The 19,869-nt window shown below is 51.4% G+C and overlaps 1 protein-coding gene and 1 long non-coding RNA gene across 6 annotated transcripts in view; one reads left to right on the forward strand and one right to left on the reverse strand.

Annotated features, from left to right (window-relative positions):
* SMG6 (SMG6 nonsense mediated mRNA decay factor) overlaps positions 1 to 19,869 on the reverse strand; it is a 201,269-nt gene that overhangs the window by 21,963 nt on the left and 159,437 nt on the right. For all 5 annotated transcript variants that reach the window (XM_015098571.4, XM_012185470.4, XM_012185475.5 and 2 more), the window contains one exon: positions 112 to 288. In XM_015098571.4, the coding sequence (XP_014954057.2) occupies positions 112 to 288 (177 nt within the window). The remainder of the gene's footprint in view (positions 1 to 111; positions 289 to 19,869) is intronic.
* On the forward strand, positions 287 to 3,861 carry LOC114116887 (uncharacterized). The gene is made up of 3 exons (XR_003590721.3): positions 287 to 398; positions 2,192 to 2,325; positions 3,629 to 3,861. It is a non-coding gene; the product is annotated as an uncharacterized LOC114116887 (long non-coding RNA).

Genomic DNA, 19,869 nt, shown 5'->3' on the forward strand with positions numbered 1-19,869 from the left:
CACCACTGCTCTGGGTGGTTATAAATAGCCAGGGGTCAATGCTGAACCCTGGGCAGCGCGGGGCTGGGGGGAGCCGTCCCTTGGCCACAGCGGGCTCTCCCCGCATTGTACCTCATCTTCCAGTTGTTTTCCCTCTTGGCTTCCCATTTCCTTTCCCATGGTGTCTGGGACGGGTGCCACTGACACATATTTTCCACCCTTGAATGCCAGCAGAGGCTCTTCTTGTCCACAAAGGGCTTCCAGAAAATACTTCAGCACTGTGACCCTTTTGCAGTCGGCTGCAATAACCTACGGGGCGAGAGAGAGAGAAGAAAAATAACACTTTCTAAAAGGGAAGGTGAGAGACGTTGACTGGAGGCTTAGGGGCACCCGAGAAATGTGTCATCTGCGTGGCGGAGGTATGCGGGGACAGTGAATGGGAGCGTGTGTGCGTGAGATGAGGCCAAAGGCCAAGATCCTTGAGTTACCACCGTCTCCCCTCAGGTCATCTTTAGGGTAGCGGACAACCCCAGCACCAATGACCGCTGTCCTCTGGGGGTGTGCCTCTCTCTGACTTAGGTCCTGATGTGGTATCTAGCTGGACAGAGGAGGGGTGGCGGGTAAGACGCCGACGGTCACAGAACTCGCAGTCCTGGCACTCTCACTGCCCCTCTCCATTCTGCTCCCAGCTCCACTCTCGCCAGACTCCTGAGGGGAGAACTTCCGGCCTGAGTGAGAAATGGATGATGAGGGCTTTCTTGGCTGTTTCATTTCGGGTTTCCCGACAGGTTCCTGCCCCATCTAAGAGCTTCTCGTGCTCAAGAGACGGGTCCGGCAGGAAACTGTTGTCAGGAGAAGGGAGACAGGCGAAGCAGGTGGGAGCAGGCTGTTCCACCAAGCCCTGCTCCTCCAGGGGTTTGGGCTGTCCCGCTCCCATGTGGCCACATCAGCACACAAGCCAGTGCTGTCAGAGAGGCTGGGGCTGATTTAGCTGAAATGAAATCAGTGTCTTGAGCAATCATCACATTTGTAAGTGGCTGAGATAAAGTTTCCATAGTCACCCTGCCTGGGGTCCTTCTGTGAAATCTGCAAGCCCACCTGCTTTGCACCTTCTCGTGCCCTTTCCTTCCTCCCTGGCCTCTGGCGTCCTCTCCTCCCTTCTGGGAGGGCACTCACCAAGGGAGGAGAGGGGACCCATTGGATCTGGAGCTCACAAGTAGTGAAGGCCATTCCCACAAGGAAACTCTGCAGTGGCCAAATATGCTGCAGGGCGGCAGCCCTCCATGACCATGACTCCGGCCCCCCACCTGCCACCAACCCCATGCCTCCCATCCCATCACGTGACAGGGACTGCCCTGGCTGCTTTGCACAGTGGGGTAACTAACCTGCAGACTGTCTTAGACTGTTTGCTCAGTGGTGCACAGGTGTCTTTGTTATCACCCTTGCCTGGGTAACAACCCCCAACCCCCTGGTGGCAGAGATTACATCTCACACTTCCCTGGCAAGGGGCGCCGGGGACAAGCAGGGCACTTGGGAGGCGCATGGGAAGGGCTGAGAGGTGCAGGGAAGCCTGGCTGGGTACCAGAGGGAGAGATGAGGCAGGCATGACCCAAGTCCGCCAGGAGCCGGGGGAGACGAGCACCACTCCGGCAGCTGGGTGGCCGCGGGAGGCTGACTGCACACGGCTGTCAGCCCTGAGCCGTGTGCCTCCATCATTGGCCATGTCTCAGCCTGGATGGAAGCCTAGGATGGAGGCACATGGCTCAGGACCGACAGCGCCTGGTGCTGGCCCCACCAACGGCCTGGGCAGCAACTGAGGCCTGAATCGCAGGCTGAATACCTCGACCACCTGGGAGGCTGGCCTGAAAGGTGCTCAGCCACCCGGGAACGGCTGAGGGAAGCATAGCTGTCATGAGCTTGGGGTGCCTAGTCCTGTGCTTCCAGAGAGGGAAGAAGTGCATGCCGAGCCAGGGCAGGTCACCATGGGTTCCATCGCGTGTCTTCACACATGGGATGAGGAAGGCTAGAAATACAGAAGCAGGGGCTAAGAGGCATTAAAGAACAGAGCTGAAATGAGTAATAGCCTGGCAGCCAGCACGCACAGCGGCCTCCCTGCATCCCCAGCCTCTCACTTGCAGAGGAAACTTCTGCATTTCCACAAGACTGCCAGTTTCCTCTCTGTGGTCTAATTTTAACCACCTTGTCGTTACAGTGTGTGTCAGCCACCTGACCCCACTGTGACCTCTGACCTTCTGCCCCAGCTACTGCTCGCACTATGGAGAGTTATGTAACGGAGCCAGGACTTTCCTTTTCAGCGTGAGGCTGCTGTCACCGAATGGAGAGGAGGTGGGGTGAAGGCGTGAGAGGACAGAGGCAGCACCTGACGGTGGTCCTTGGCATCACCCTGGGATGAGGGGTACAGCGGCGCTCCTGCTGAGTGTGCAGCTGAAGTCTGCCCAGGAGACGAGAGTGTGCCCTGGGGGGGTGTGTGCTGACAGGCAAGCCGGACAATTCCTGCAGTTAGGGCATGGGCCAGAGGGCACACCGAGCGGCTGGGGAACAAAGCAGGATTCCTGGCCAAGAGGGAGGAAGGCCACAGTGGTGGACGTGGGGCTCCTGGAGATGGGGATTTCCAGGGACGCAGACACCCTGAGCCGGCCCATGGCACATCCTTAGAGGATCGTGGGGAGCGGTCATCTGTGTGGACACACACACAAGCAGCGTCGCCTCCTTTCCCTAGCCCCTGCTCCACCACCTGCCCCCATTTTAGTTTTCACTCTGTTTGGAAGGAACCTGGCTTCCGGGGGATTCTGTCTGCTGTGCCCATCAGTTCCTCCCTGAGGGCAAAGGAACTCCTGGATGATTCTCAAAGGAGCTCTGGTCCAAGGGGGTCTTTAAGTGGGGTATAGAAAAGAATTCTGCAAGTTTGGAGAGAGAAAAGTCACCCAGCCTTTTGCAAGGGTGTTCTCGCCTTCGTGATCCAACTATGGGGGAGAAGAGCCACGGCTGTACAGTCTCCTTAGGTTTCAGAGTGCACTGCGGAGGTAGGGAGTGGGGCTGGAGCGATTAAGGAGCTGGGAACTCTGAGAGGCAGGAAGTCCAGGGCTTGTCCAGGGGCCCATAGACACCTTCAGCCTCCAGCCCACTGGCCTGTCTGCTGAAGCCTTCTGCTTTCAGGTGGGAGGGACCAGCCCAGCAGGGTATGTTCCTCCTATACAAAGCCTCCAGCACTTGAGTTGGGCAAGAAAAGTTTAAATGTGTATAAAAAGGGCTGTCACAACAGAAGCCCTTTAAACCACCCACAAAGAGCCAACTCCAAGGCGAGCTTTGTCTGGCCAAGGAGGATTTCCTGGTAGGAGAGGGGTTAAAGTTGGGCTCCCCGCTCAGAAAGGAAGGAGCCCAGATGCAGCCTATGACATAATCCCCACAATAGCTCTGTTTGTGAGTACATTTTTCCATTCTGTATCAATGAAAAACAGAGAATGTATGTGGTATGTACATTGTAGCTCTGGGCAAATTCTAGATTCTCTAGAGGAGAAAGATCTGGGCTGTTAACAGGTGGGGCTGGACCAGGGATGGAGGCAAGGAAAAGGCCTGGTGGCCAGGAAACACCTAAGACCTGGGGAACCTGAGACCTGCACCTTCCTAGGGACAGTCATCGTCTTCCTCGAGGGACTCATGGTGCAGAAGACTACGAGGAACTCCAAAGTTACTGGACAAAATGCCTCTCATGTCTCACTCCAGTCAGCTCGAAAGGAGCCTGGGGCTCTCAACAGAAGCCACCGCCATGGGAAGCCTGCACACCACAAGGAAGAGGAGCCCCCGCTGGCCGCAACGAAGACCCAGCACAACCAAAAATAAATAAAATTTAAAAAGAGAGAAGGAAAGGAAACTGGGGCTCTGGGTCAGGGAAGGGTTCAAAGAAGGGCACCCAGAGAAAGCCCCTTCCCCTCCCCTGAAGGCCGTCTGGGGCAGCGTGCCCTGCCGGTGGGAACTGAAACCTCAAGCTTCAGGGCTCCAGCTATCACCCGGGTCAGGTCCACACGCAAAGAACCCAGCAGAAAGGAAAACTGAAAGTGAGATGTGGCTGGGCGATATGGGAGCTTGGCCTGTCCCGGGCTCAGTCCCTTCGAGAGAGATAATGTGAGCGTGCATGTGGTGAGCGGAGGCTGGTGCCCGGAGGAAGCAGAGGTCTTGAGGAAAGCAGGAAGAAACCGCCAGGGTAAAGAGAGAAGAGGGAAGGCAGTCTGGGGCATATCTTGGGTGGGGTGGTGGATGAGCAGAGAACCAACAGTGTTCTCTGAAAACCGGTGGGTGTCCATGGCCACGTGGCAGAGCATCAGCGCAGCCTGTGCAGAGATGCCTTGAAGAAACAGAAAAAGAGATCTAAGCTGTCTTATGGAAGGCGGTGGAGGGAGAGGGAGCGACGGGGAACTGAGCCGCAGGTACCACAGATGCATGTTAAGTTGTGAGACTTAACACCAGCCAGGGAAGAGGAGGAGGGGTCAGAGAGCTGAACCAGGCCTCTGGATGCCAGCTCCCCGGAATGAGGGACTTGCTGCATCTTTACTGGGCCCCCATTTTCTCCAGACAGGCCTCCTGGAAGGCACAGACACTGGAGCGGCTGGCTACATTTTGCAAAACTTCTTTTTCTAAACTTTCGGTTTGGGGTGGTCAGAATTTAAACTTGCTCTATCAGCCAGTTCTATTTTTTTTTTTTTTTTTACTGGTTTTAAAAAGTCTTGCTTGCTACTGCTCCTCTGGTTACAGAGAAAAATCACACGGGTTTTCCCCTACAAACTCAAGTTTACAGGTTATTTTTCTTGTTTCTCTAAATGGAGCCAATTACTTTCACATTTGTTGAAACCTTCAATCAAACTTTATAGCTTGTTAATTTCACAGAATGTCCTTAGAGCAAATAAGATGCAGACAGAAAAGTGAAGTCTTGCTGAGATTATTAAGAAATTTTAACATAGCCTATAAATCCACGACCAAGGCTGGTAAAACACAGGCCCGCCCGGCTGGCTGCTGAGGTCAATTAGCAATGGGTTAATTATCATCTTTAATGAGCCAAGCCTGCATGATTGGCTACAAGAAACTGAACTCAGACTACAGTGTTTTCACAAACTGAGAACCTCTAGTGATACACGACACATCCTCATGGGAGACCGAAGGGTGGGTTGGTTATCCTGGAAGGATGATTCTATAGCGGCCAAGGGTGTGTCAGCCTGAGAAGGGGTCTGCCAGTGAAAGTTCAGACACAGGGAATCCTCTGGAGCTGGGGGCCATAGGAAAGGGGTTATTCATGTTCCTAGGGGAGGGAAGCTGGCTTTGAGGATGCACAATCCCTCTGAAGGCCGAGGCAGCTGCTCACGATGAGACGGAAACAGACACTCCCAGCCCAGCTGAATCAGGACGAATGGGTACTGCACTGTGAGAGAGGGTCACAGGTCAGAGGGGAGAGGAGGGAAGAACCTGGCAGGTGCTAAATGACAAAGTGGACAAGGAGAGAATGTCTGGGTCCTTGTGCCAGACATGGATCCTGACGAGCCCCGGGTATCCTGTCCCAGGGCCTCCACGTGGTCAGCGGGTCACTTGCTCCCCATCCCTGCTGCAGCAGGGCCCCACGGCTTCCAGCACAGGCCTGGCCCTCAGTCTCCTTTAATCCCAGTGTCCAGACTCAGCCAGCCCTGGTGCTATGGTTGGTCTGCGCCAGCTGAGGGGTCGACAGGTCACAAGGCGAAACGCTCACAATCATCGGGCAAACCCACCCCCCAGCAGCCACACCATTCCACGCGTCTGGTCCCAACAGCTGTGTTTTCTTCTTCGTGAAGGCAATGTGGGCCGTTACCAATCAGCTGGCAAGGCACAGATGCCTGTTCAGAGTGAATGGCAGCCAGCTAGCCCCACTCACACCTCCCCAACCCCGCACTGGCCTTAAGTTTCCTAGAGAGGGGTGGGTGGGAACTGGCAAATGGTCAGGTGGGAAGACTTGGTAAGTGTGGGGGAGACGGAGATTATGTTCACACTGGGAGGAGAGGTGGGAGAACAGAAGTGGAGCAGACACTGGTGGCAAGAAGGTAAGTACAGAAGGAAAAACAGGCCCATTTTGGGAAGAGACAAGTTGAGGTTATACAGCAGCTTGGTCAAGAGCCTGGGCTTCATAGTTGGAGGTCTAAATTCAAGTGCTGATGGACACTTTCTAGCTGTGTGTCCTTAGGCAAGTTACTCAATGTCTCTGAGCCCTGGCTCAAAGCTGTTTAAGAGAGATAACGCATCTCAAGTATCCAGCAAGGTGCCTGGGCTCAGAAAGTGCTAAATACATGAGTGGCTGTTATGCTTTTTCTTCTATGCTGCCCTGCTCTGCTCAGAGGCAGGAGGGGGACTCTGTCTGACACCACGGAGACGTGTGGAAGCCAGGCTCAGAGGTAAGGGCACACGGCCCAGGGCTGAGGGGAAAGGCCCTGGAATGCTTACCTGGGTGCTGAAGCTGCTGGAACAGTTTATTTTGAGCTAAGGTATTGGATCCAGGTGACTGGACAAGGCACTTGGTGGAGGGAAGGGCCAGCCTTTCTGCAGTGGCCCCTTTCCTGCTGTCTATAAGGACTCAGGACCTCACCACAGGCCTGTGTGCGTTCTGTAGGACTCCAGAGGGGCCCCCAGGGCCAGGGCTTTAGGGCAAGCGTGGCACTAACACACATCACAAGTGAGGCCCTGTGGTGAATCTCAGCTGCCTTAGCCCCCTGACCCCTCCTACTGGGGTGTGGCTGGCAGATCTGCCTCTGTTACTGGCACCCTCCTTGCACGAGGCAAGCTGCATCCCTGCTCCAGGTCTCTCGACACGAGAGAAACAATCTCTACCCACCTTAATTTCCTGAGCTTGGACATTCTAAACAAAGCGAGAGAGGAGTCCTGGCTCTCCTGGGTAGAGGACAGCTGGCTCTTCTTGAACTGTTCCCTCATGGAAAGAAACTACCTTTTTCTTTTTTCCCCTGGAGCTCTAAGCTCCAACTGTATGAGCAAGGTGCATTCTCAATAGTGAGCGCGTTGCAGGGAGCAAGCTATAGGCAGCAGTAGCTCGGGCTGCAGTCCAATCGGCTTCCCCTGCAGAGGCTCTGAGAGCAGCCACCCGCACTGGCAGGGGCTGGGCGGATACTGGCACTGCCAACACAAGCCTTTCAGGTCTGGCTGGCTTCAGCTGCTCTGAAACCTGGAGCTCTGGCGCTGGGGCCCTCACTCACTGAACCAGCAGGGGAGGCTACAAGCTCAGCCCCTGGGGAGGAAAGGCCTGAGTCTGTCTCAGTCTGCAAATATCCACATGCAGTCGGCTTCTACACTGCTGGTTAGTTCTGGGCCAGGAGCACGGTATCTGGAGCTCTGGTCGCCCTGAGCCACCTGCCTCTTTGCTTTCCAGACAGCCAGCATCAGGAGGCCGCCCCTTGGGTTCGTGTGCAGGCTCCATCACCCAGTTTGCTTCTGGTTTTATTTATGTGTGTGGGGATGAATGCTGAGACCTGCAGCATTCAACACACCCAATCACCACTCAGCTCCACAGATGCTTAGTAAGTGTCTACTGTGTGCACGAGGCCCCATTCTAGACCATGAGGATTCAGCAGAAGGGGGTGGGGCACATTCAGAGCAGGTGAATTAAGCTCCCGGGAGAGAGATACCCGCCCCACCAATGACTAACAGCACCCAAAAGGGCAGAATTCTCATTTCTCTTCTTCTTCAAGGGAAGAGGAAGCCTGGGGAGAAGCAAAGCCCTTCGTAGAGACTGGGCACACGCTCCTTTATCCCTTTTAGGTGGAGAGAGCCTGAAGAAGTCAGGAGGGAGAAATCCCTTGGGCTCAGCCTTGGCACCAGGTGAAATCCCCGTCTCTCTCAACACTCCCCACGGTCTGTGCGAGGTCTCCCTACCAGACGTCTCTTCGCTCCCCCCTCACTGTTTCTCCCTAACCCCCAACTCCAGGTACCCCTGTTCAACATTCCTTTGCATGCCATTTGCCCCCTGGTACCTCTGAGACTAAAGACTACTCCCCAAACTGCCTCGACCTACAGGCCTTTACTTCCATGCAATCAATTCATTCCCTCACCTTCCTTTAAGTGTGATACAAACTCTTTCTTTTCAAAGAGTTATTGTCCAGCCTGCCGGCCCTCTGCCCACACATGTTCCCTAAGGCTCTGCTATGTGACAGGAATCACGCCAGGCATTTTGGGCAAGAAGAGAATAAGGCAGGACTTCCCGGGAGGTCCAGTGGCTAGGACTCCACATTCCCAATGCAGGGGGCCCAGGTTCGACCCCTGGTCAGGGAACTAGATCCCACATGCTGCAACTAAAGATACTGCGTGCCATAAAGAAGACGAAGACCCCGAGTGCCACAACTAAGACCCAGGGGAGTCAGATAAGTAAATATTAAAAAACACAAAACCATGCATGGTTAAAAAAAGACAGAACAAGTCAGATGCAGTCCTTGACTTCGCAGAGCTTTCAGGCCACAGAGGGATCCGACAGTAACCTGGCACTGACCTCTTCCACATCCCCAGAAGCCCCTCCAGCACCTACAGGCTAGGCCTCCACGTCCTCCGCCTCTTCTCCGACAGCACGGGGAGCCCTCCACACCTGTACTGATGCCGCAAAGTGAGCTAGCAGTCACTCAGAGCCTCCCTGGAACCCCCGCTACGTCTCCCAGCGAGCCAACCCTTTTCTGTCTATGCCGGGTGCAGAGGACTCAAGATCCTCTTAAAACCATTATTGCTTCATGCTGAAGACATATATAAGTAATTTTTCTTATGGCCTACTTAACAGATTCTTTTTCCTATTAACTCTCAGTCCTGAACATGCTGTGTGAGAGGCCCATTACTGTTCTCAGCCTACAAGGGGGTTCACTCCCTTCTAGGGAACCTATTCCCCCTTTGGACTGTTCTCATTGGTGGAAATGTCTATCCCTCTCAAGCCCAGATCTGCCTCCCTGTGCTTCCAGTTCTGTTCTGTGGGGCGACGACAAAGTTCTTAACTCTGCTTCTGTCTGACTGGCCTCCAATTTTTTTGAAGTCTGCTCTGTTACACCTTCTCTAGGCTAAACAGTCCCACTTCCTTCCACTGCTCCTCACTTCAACCGTCTCCTCAACATCCTGGGGATTCTCTCACTAAGACTTTCACGGAGACGAGTGTCTCCTGCAGGGAGTGCCCACGTGCGGCCTGGCAGCAGAGAACAGAACACACAGCTCCTCCCTGCTCTATCCTGGACACCTCAACTCTGCGAATTGGCCGAAAAAGCACGTGTTCTGCTGTTCACCGCTTTGCCCTAGTGACATATTGTGAGCTTTTAATCAACAAATCCCCAAAGTGTTTTCACACATGTGGCTAAATAATATCTCCCCCCACTGAGTGCAAGCCCTCCACTAACTATTTCCCTTTATCACATTCCTTCACTGAGGCCTCCCCACACTATAAAAACCCCATTATTCAGTATTGTCCTGCACACTACTTGCTGTGTGTGCTGACTTTCTGGATAAAGTAGGATTTTAGATTTATTCCTATTGGATTTCGTGTCATTATTTACTTCTTCCATTGGAGCCTATCAAGTTCTCTTTGGGTCCTTCCTTCGTTTGTCATCTGAGAATGTCACCTTCCTTCTCAAGTTCGTGACATCCATAAATTTCATCTGTTTATGCTTCGCAGTATCTTTCTCCCATTAGGCTATCCTGTTTTCTCTTAAGGAAGGCTCTTGAGGACAGGCATGTAATCTGTACGTATGTGTGTGTGCGTGTCTATGTGTGTATATGTGTGTGTGTATTTAAAGAAAAATCTATCTGCTGCATCTAATATGCACCATGGGTGGTCGGACAATGTGGATGGCTGACTGTGGGAGGCTGACGGCAACTCCAGGTGCCATCGTGGCCGTGGGCACAGGGGTGCCAGCCACACTGTATAACCATGAATCACGCTCCTGGTGCTGCACGACGGGACACCTTGGACAGACTCAGTGATGCTCCTTTCTGCGGTGGGTAGTGCTCCCAAGGAGATTCAGGCTCCATAAGGAATGATGCTCTCTTTTGACAGGCTACCTACGGAGTTTCTAGTTTGAAAGAAGATACCATGAGAAGCCAAGCTCTGGGCACGTCCTGCCTTGTCCTCACTGCAGGCTGCTGCCCCAGGGCAAGGTACAACACACCTCAGCGAGAGGTGAGAATCGTTCTCTTCAAAGCACTGATGTCATGCTCAGAGGAAAACATTACACCTATATCTCGAGAATCCCCATGGCATATTAAAAATACAGTGCAGATAATTTCCCTGAGTTTAGGGCTGAGGCCTGAGGCCACTTTAAGCTGCATTTTCAGGTTCTACATCTAGAGGCCTGAGTCCCAAGTGGCACAGGGCCTCATGGCTGGAGACACGACAAACGTGGGTAATAACTAAAGTGAACTGAAGTCTATTTATAGTTTGATAAGGTTTAAGTAAGCCAAATGCCTGGCATATACAAGCTCTTCAATAAATATTAGCTCCCCTTTCTTCACCTCTGAGTGCTAAAAAGCATTTTAAAAACCACCTGCACTGAATCACACACAGAACTGGTTAAAAATGCCGATTCCTGGACTCTACTTTGGACTAAATAAATTAGTATCTCTGGGGACAGGGCCTCGGAATGTGTACTTTAAGTAAGCGTTCCTGTTATTAACACTTAGGAACGCTGCAATTGGAGAATCACTGCTTTAAAGGCTGGAAGACTCTCCGATTAAAAGAAATAAATTTATATTAAAAAAAAAAATAAAGGCTGGAAGACTAAGAGGAGGCAGCCGCAAGTTTAGTCCACTCTTCAAATGCAACTCTGGGGAAGGTACAAAGAAGCAGGCTACATTTTTCATGGCAGTCTTGAATCTAGAAACCCTCAGCACCCTATGAAGCAGCAACTATTACATTCAGATAATGATACTAGAGATGAGAAAAAATTAATGAGATGTGAAGCCAGATGCAATGACTTCCTATGCCAGCATTCTTGCCACCTCACCAGACCCACTTCCTGCAAGAGCACCACTGGGGCTTCCCAGGCATAAAAACAAAACTCGCTGAGTGCGGCTCTACCCATCACAGCCAGGCATGGTGCCTCATCGAATCCCCTCAACAGCCACACAAGGTTGGTGCTGTCAGAACCTCTATTTTACAGACGAGGAAACCAAGGCACAGAGGAGGAATGTGCTTGGGTTCAGGCAGCTGGTAAGTGGAACGGCTGGGAATGGGCCCCTGCTTGGAGCACTCCAGCCGCCCCAGCCCTCGACAGGCCTGAAGCATCACCTGTGCTTCAGCCAGAGACTCTTACAGTCTCCGCAGGGGAAAGGGCTGATCACAAAAACATCCGAACGGCGCAGCCTCTTGCCACTGATCTTGTGAGGACAGAACTCTCAGGTTTGCTGCACTTCTCTGGGGCAGCCAACCTGCTACAGGACTGGAGGGACGGACGTTCACTGCATGCTCTCCTGCGTGATGGTGGGCAAGCCACCCAACCCTGTTTGCAGAGACGCAGGTGATTCCGAAGGTCTCTTTCCATTTTCAGGGGTTTCTCTGACTCTGGGCAGTCATCTTGGGAAGGAGAGGAAGACGGTTCTGCCACTGACCTTGATGCTGGAGCCTGGCTCTGTCACGGGGGATGGTGCCAAGAGCTGGGTTTGGCTTTTTTGGAAGGAAAGGCTGAAGATTCAGAATCTGAACTAACAGTGAGAGCCGGGAGATAATTCCGGATGGGAAAAGATGGTACAGGTTCTTCTCACATGGTCGGCCCCTCAGGGAGACTCGGAGGGTTTTATGAATCATTAGCACAGAGCTCCCCTCTGGCCACAGAGCAGAGGAAGAAACATCAGACCAGTTTATAAAGCTCCAGAGCGGAAAATTTCTGGTGGTGTCCAAGCTAAGTTTTTTGGCTTTCTGTGAAGTTTGGAAAGACTTATACTGATGTTTTAATCACCTGTTTAGTGTTCTGAAGACTCTTGTCAGCGGCTCACTGAGCCGGCTCCAGCAGGCAGTGGGAGCTGCTGGCGCACGCACTGGGCTCGTCCTGTGAGCTGTTTCTTTCCCATGGCCGTCTCTGACACCCTGCAGCTCCCACCAGGCCTCTGGGAGGGTACAAGCCAAGCCAGTGTGCCCTGTAGGAGGCAGAGGACAAGGTTTCTGGACTACTTTTCACCAGAGCAGAGGCCAGCAAGGGTGGCTTAAGAAAAGCCAAGGTGGGAAGAGAGAAGGGGTGGTCTCAGGGGACCAGTCTGCCTCTGGCAGGCACTGAGGAAACAGGCTTGCCGTCCAGGAGTACCACCGTCCAGACATTCTAAAGTCCCTGGGTACGGATCATGAAAAGACGTTCTCACGAGTGAAAAAGAAAACTGAACAAACTCAGGGCAGGGCATGTTCTAGAAACAAAAACTCATGAGCATGCAAGAAGTCCATCAAGGAGGTTCAGGGCAGCGGCATGCAGACCAAGTCAGCATTCTACTTCTGCAGTTTGCATGGGTCACAACATCTCGGTGGCGGAAATAGCCCATTTTACTGGGAAAGCTGTGCTGGAGATGAAGTGGTGGCTGATGGTTGCTAGGCACTAGACTATTTCATCTGATTATCACAGTAATCCTGGGAGACGGAAAGATGAAGAAGAAACTGAAGCCCGGAGGAAACAAACACCCAGTCGGGGGCAAAGCTGGAATTTAAACCCATTGTGTCTTACTCCGGGCTTCCCAGGTGGCGCTAGGGGTAAAGAACCCGCCTGCCGATACAAGAGACAGACGCAAGATACGGGATTCGATCCCTGGGTCAGGAAGATCCCCTGGAGGAGGGCAAGGCAAGCCACTTCAGTACTCTTTTCTTGCCTAGAGAATCCCATGGACAGAGGAGCCTGGCGTGCTGCAGTCCATAGGGTCTCAGAGTCAGACATGACTGAAGTGACTTAGCACGCACACAGCAGGTGTCTTACTCCAAAGTCCATTATACTCTGTAGCCTCTTAGGAAGTAACGGTAGTTTTGGAGAAAGGGACCTACTGCGAAGTCCGTTTCACACAAGGATATATTGCCCCACCCGCCCCCAGCCCAGCAGGAGCCCAATGGCCCACTCCTAGAACAAAAGAAACAATTCTGATGAACTCACATGCAGATGAACAGGAACCAAATGGGAGCATGGCTAAGCTACAGGCAAGAGCTGCTGCTGCTAAGTCGCTTTAGCCTTGTCCGACTCTGTGCGACCCCACAGACGGCAGCCCACCAGGCTCCCCCGTCCCTGGGATTCTCCAGGCAAGAACACTGGAGTGGGTTGCCATTTCCTTCTCCAATGCATGAAAGTGAAAAGTGAAAGTGAAAGCGAAAGCGACCCCATGGACTGCAGCCCACCAGGCTCCTCCATCCATGGGACTTTCCAGGCGAGAGTACTGGAGAGGGGTGCCATCGAGCAGCAACACTCAAATCCAAACCTTCTCGGGCTACCTGCTCTGTCATTCAGCTCATTTCATTTCCCCAGACACAGCGCAGGTAAGACCTCACCTGGTCAGCTGATGAGCTGAATGAATACGGGAAACTTGTCACTAGGGGATGTCAAGTTAAAACACACACGTGAGTATCCCTGCAAAGTTCTCTGCAGTCTTGGACCCGGGATGGACTGCAGAGAAAAAAAGCCCATCAGAGAGCCTGGGGACAAGACAAGGAAGTCAAAGCTCCTTCCTGGTCCCCACAGGGTCCACAAACCTGTCAATCTGAGAGACTTTCACAGTGAGAGCAGCAGGGTGTGTGGTTCACCTAGCAACCCTTGATCCTGGAGCAACGCATGAAGGCAGAGGAGAGAGAACAACAGCTTCCTTCTCAGTGGAGAGGCCAGGCTGAGGGAGGAGATGCTGAGAGACCGAGTTCTCACAGGATTTTCCCTTCCCTTCTCTTCTGCTCTTTCCAGGGGACGCTTCTTCAACCGCCCTGCTCTCCAGCTGAGAGTTAACTTCCCTCCGCCCGGCTCCACACACAACACCGTTCCCTGCCCTATTATGCCCGAGTGTAGCAGGGCTTCTAACGGAGGAAGGGAGGGGGCTCTCCAGGGAACTCCGCTTTCTGAGGGAAAGGAGACTTGTACCACAGCAAAAGGCACACGCTGCCCTTCCTCAGTGACCTCAGAGAGGAATCTACTTACAAAGGCTGCAGTCGGAGAGGGAAGTGGGAGAAGGAAGGGACAGAGAGGGAGACTGTGACCAGCGAGGTCGCAAGTCCCACTGGGATAACTGGGAGGACAAGGAAAGGGCCGCCTTGTCACGAGGACAGAACTGCCCGGACCCCGCTGACTATGACGGAGGGAAGGCGGGTGCTGAGGCGGTGCCTGGGGCAGAAGCTTGCGGACCACTGCGTCGTATGTGGGGACATGCAGGAGAAAATGCTCTGAAGCTGATGACAAGGCAGACAGGAAACTTCCGTGTCCTTGCTGACAGGAAAGAAAGAGTGAAATTCTGGATCCTCTCTCCTCGGCAGGATTTCTAATAGGCGTCTGAGGCTCACCCGCTTCCCAAGGATGTGCTGACAGCTGGGAATACTGCCCTTCAGGTCAGGCAGAGCAGGGATCTAGGCCTCTCCAGGAGTTCACAAGAGGTTCAGTAAGGACTCAGACCATGATCCAAAACACAAACGGGACTGCCATTTCCTGCTGGGTTTCCATGCTGTAAAAAAGTGGGGAGAGATGCCAACAGCAAAGTGCTCAGTCTCCTGTGGAAAATGGAGTATGCGATGTAGCCGGCTCCAGGCTCTGACTTGTAAATCTAAGTGAGAACTAGTTGCTAGCTGTAGAGGATTACAGTGTTCAGGAGACACTCCACCACCCAACCTGCCAGCCTTTCTGCTCCCTGCCCGTGGACTTCTAGGGAGCTGACGACAAAGCTGTCTGGGGCCTCCATGGGATGGGCAGCCTGGGGCTCTGGCAGCTCCTCTGGACCTCGGCTCACTGTCCTGTGTTCTTAAACAGCTTTGATGGAACAAGCCATCTGTGAGGGCTATTTAGCTTGGAACTGGAAGAGGGTGAGGATGTGGAAAAAATAAATCGGGCAGCTAAAGGATGGGGCCAGAGAGAGAGAGAGGGCAGGTGGCATGTTCACGGGACTAAGTGCCAGGGCCGAGAGGAGGGTGGGACTGCAGAGCAACGGTGCCGACGGAGGCCAGCACAGGAGGTGCTAGGGCGCCCAGGACAGCATAACTTTACTTCCAAAGTGGTGTCTGCCATTCTCCCTCAAGGGCTCACAAACCCTCACTTGCAGGTGTCTGTGATGGGAGACTCCTGGGCTAACACAGCTGTTAAGCGCCCCTGCTTTGCCATCTGAAAATCAACCTGAGTTCTGCCTAATTACTTGCCGGGCCTGGGCCTGCATCTTAGCCTAAAAGGCAAATCTAACAGTTTTCTGACACCCAAAGCCACAAGATAACGGCAAGAGCTGAAAGAGTGGAGAAGTGAGGTGGTGGAGGACCAGGGGCAGTCCTTATGAACTACAGAAAACAGCAAGAGAAACACATACACTGCACGGCAGGGGGGAGGATACGCGGGAGTCTGAGCAGGACTGGGCTGTACCTGGTCGTTTCTTTGGGGTCGTCTTAATCGCGGCTCCAATCAGTATAAAGAGTATGTATAAGGGTTTCCCTGATGGCTCAAATGGTAAAGAATCAGCCTGCAATGTAGGAGGCCCAGGTTCAATCCCTGGGTCCTAAAGATCCCCTGGAGAAGGAAACGGTAGCCCACTCCAGTATACTTGCCTGGAGAATCCCATGGACAGAGGAGCCTGGTGGGCTGCAGTCCATGGGATCCCAAAGAGTCAGATATGACTAAGTGACTAACACTTTCAATTTCATATATATGTGTATATACACAGAGACAGAGACTTTTATATTTAGAATCTAGGCATTTTCACATATGTTATCTGATTTAATCCATGTCAAAATCTTAGGAGGGGACTACTAGCATTCTCATTTCACAGAGCGTAAACTCAGGCCCAGATGGAATGAATAACTTAGGTGTAGTTTTCTTATGATCTGAATGGAGCAGAATGAATATTATGATTCGTAACGAGACTTTTAATCAGACTTTTCTGCAGGTCACTCTGGCAAAATGGCATTAGCATTGACGGTGTCTCATCTGATCTATTCTCCTCACAGGATTTGAAAAAGAAACCAAAAAAGCTGCTGCTGGAGTCTATTTCTGATTCTTTACCAAATCTTTCCAAGTCATCAGACTAAGAACAGGCTTAGAGACAGTGAGCCAGCAACTCTGAATGCTGTTTACTTGACATACACACACAGAAAGGCATACGAACAATTATAAACTGCTTAGTATAGTTTCAGGGCTTCATGCTGGTAAGACAGAGACACAAAATTTCTGTACCAGCCTGTATTAGTGTACCTACACACAGCCTAAACTGTTTTAAAATGGACGACACAGAGCTAAAACTGAATCCCGTCACTGAATTCTGTTACACGGACTAAAGTCATTCTTGCTGCTGACAAAGCAGAAGAGAAGTTCAACGACAGCATCTCTTCTAGGAGCCACTGAAGAGGTGGTGGCACCTGGGCTTCAAGTACCGGGACAAATGGAAGCTGTTCAGTAATAGCTTAAACACAAGACACGTGGTAAAAAACAAACATCAAAACGTAGAGTACACATGGCTGAATTTTAAAAACAACCTTCCCACCTCTCGTTTCTACAGCCTCTGCCAGCCTTGTTGCCAGTTTCCGGGGTGGCCGGCAGAGGTATTTATGCACATACTGCCACGTATGATTAACTACGGCTCTATACCTGTTACATATATTTACATAAATGGTGATATACACATTGCCATAAAAGAAAAACAGCACATCTGAGAGATCGTCAACTTCATTTGTGTAGCACATTTCATACCAAATGCTAAAGATCATCAACAGTAAGGTTCTGGAATAGATCCAGAAAACCAACCATGTTTATTGCAGCGGAATCTCTCAGTGTTGGGATGACTCAAAGACTCAGCAAAAGCAGCAAGGGAAAGCAGACAGACGAAAAACTGTTCATCAGTAAAGTCCATCAGTCACCATCAGGTCCGACACACCCGGGAGTGCTCAGCAACCACAGACCCTCAACCAGGCAGGGTCTCAAATGACAACAGGCTTGGGCCCCGAGGACTGCACTGACATATCCAGAAAGAATGCGAGGGCTTCCCTGGTGGCTCAGTGGGAAAGAATCCTCCTGCCAATGCAGAAGACACGGGTTCGATATATGTAAAAGGTACAGAGCCACAGTTAATCATACATGGCAGTATGTGCACAAATACTTCTGCCGGCCACCCCAGAAACTGGCAACGAGGCTGGCAGAGGCTGTAGAAACGAGAGGTGGGAAGGTTGTTTTTAAAATTCAGCCATTTGTACTCTTCATTTTGACTTTTGTTTTTTACCACATGCCTCGTGTTTAAGCCTGTGAGTCACAACTACCAAGCCTGTCTGTGCTCTGGAGCCTGGGAGCCGCAACTACTGAGCCCACGTGCAGCAGCTACTGAAGCCCACGCAGCCGAGAGCCTGTGCTCCGCAACGAGAGAAGCCACCACAGTGAGAAGCCCTCACGCTGCCGTGAAGAGCGGCCCCTGCTCGCCGCAGTCAGAGAAGGGCCCGCACACCAGTGAAGACTCAGCACAGCCAACATGAGAAAGTCATATATGTAAAAAAGAAAGGGAGCAGTACACGCATGTGCTCCAGTCTGCATGCTGCCCTGACTCCCACACCAGAGCAGACAACATCAGTGGGTCCTCAACACAAAACGCGGTCACACTTTCTAACGAAAATCAGGTTGTATTAATTCCATCTCCACTTGTAACCCCGGTTTTATGGCAAGAGGCGCCCGGTACACCTGAAGGCGCATGCACTGTCTGCAAGGGCCTGTCTCCCTAGCAGGGCCTTTACGCAGATGCCACACAACTGTAGGGTATTTGAGGGGCTTCCGGCTGATCTCACAGTCTGAGCTTCTGCTGTGATGGTACCCTATTCCAAGGATCAGGGGACAACAATTCTTTGGCTCCCTGGACTGTACTTCCCCAAACATTTTCAAGTATTCTACTGAATTCATTCAATAAATATTTATTAAGCAACTGCTCTGCACAGGAGGGTTTATTTGAGGCACAAGGGATACAATAGTCAATAAAATTATGTTCATGTTGTCAGGAAGCTTAACATTCTTGGGAAACGAGAAACTAGCAAACAAATACAGGGACAAGTAGTGGGAAGAACTAGGAAAAAATAAAGTAGGGTAAGAGGGACAGAGAGCAACAGGTTAGCAGAGAGGGCGGCTGTTTAACACGGACAGAAGAAGGCCCCTAGATCAAGTGCTGTTTGATCAGATGTGAAGGAGTGAGCCACAAAGCAGAGATGGCCTTACCTTCTGGGGTAGGTACCCGGAGTGCGAGGGAATCCCTTCTCTCCTAACAAGGATTGCCAGCTACGCAGCATGGAGGAAGGGGCAGGGGCCTGCTCTTCCAGCCCGGCGGGGTGAGAGGAGAGGCCTTTGAGAGCGTATGCAGCTAGCACGCCCTCCATGCAGTTTCTGGATAGTTTCCATCACAGATGAGAGTTTTATGTTGAATTTTAAGTTGACCACAAATATTTAACTTCCCTGGGCCACAAATGCAGTATCTTCTCTGTGGTTTAGCTGGCACCAAGTACATATTTACGAATCTCTATATGTCTGCCTGTTATTTAAATTTCTTACAGAAGTGCCAAGGTCTTCAGTTGTGATTTATCCCCTCGCATTCCAAATGAGTGGGGCTAAACCCTGATCAGGCCTAATTCTTGGAGAAAGGAGGTATCTTTACCATTGAAGCTCAGGGTCTTCTGAGTTACATTTTCCTATTACTGCTTTCTGCCTCAAAAAATATTACTCAGGGGTGGGGGGGTCCTGTTCTGGGTTCTCGTATTTGAATTACAAAGTAGAAAATATAAAATTTCTCTGTTTTTTCCCCACAAGAGAATGAAGAATAAAAATGAAACACAGAAAATCTATGTACCTTAGCTACATTAGAAAGCAAAACAAACAAAAAAAGCTAGGTGTAAAGCGCCATAGATTTCTAAATATGTATTCTTATTTACTTAGCAATTCCTGAGTATCATAAGGAGCACTAGGCTTACAAAGACTATAGCAAGCCAACTGCTCCCTAGCTGGGTCTTCAACAAGCTAGCCTGGGAAGGGGCTCTGGCTCGACAAGAGCACAAGATTCTGGGTCATTCCACATCCCAGGGTCAGTTTCTCCTGACAAGCTGGCAAGAAACACGAGGCGGCAATTTTATTAAATAAAGGCATATGAGCAGATCGTAGGTAACCCGTGAATTTCAAAACAAGCCCTCCGACTTCATTCTGGGTGTCTGTCATTGCCTTCATCTTCTGCAGTGCCGCTTACTGGGCCTTTGGGTTATGGTTCTACTCGTGTGCCGGTTGTGCGCGGTGGGGGGAGATACCAAGCTACAGAGCTGAGACCAAACACAAAAAGACCAACACTTACTTTCAGAAGATCAGTGAACTTTCCAAGTATTCAACTTGGAAGGCTAGAAGCTCACTTAAAGGGCGACTTCCCTGGTGGTCCAGTGGTAAGGACTCTGCTTCTGCTGCAGGGGGCACAGGTTCGATTCCTCGTTAGGAAGCTTAAGATTCCACACACTGTACACATACTGCACACCCCCCTGGCCCCATAAAGAAACTCATTTAAAAAAAATCTAGCACTGACTTGTAATTAGAATGGCTTTAAGTACATGGATCTAGTTATTCTGTCCACCCTTCTAGTTTTCCACTGAAATGACTGAAGGAAAAAAAAGAAAAAGAAAAAAGAAAGTATATATCAGTACTAGGCAACCACATACCAGAAACTATGAGGAATTTTCTGTAAGACAAA

Source organism: Ovis aries, chromosome 11, assembly GCF_016772045.2.
Source record: "Ovis aries strain OAR_USU_Benz2616 breed Rambouillet chromosome 11, ARS-UI_Ramb_v3.0, whole genome shotgun sequence".
Taxonomy (NCBI): domain Eukaryota; kingdom Metazoa; phylum Chordata; class Mammalia; order Artiodactyla; family Bovidae; genus Ovis; species Ovis aries.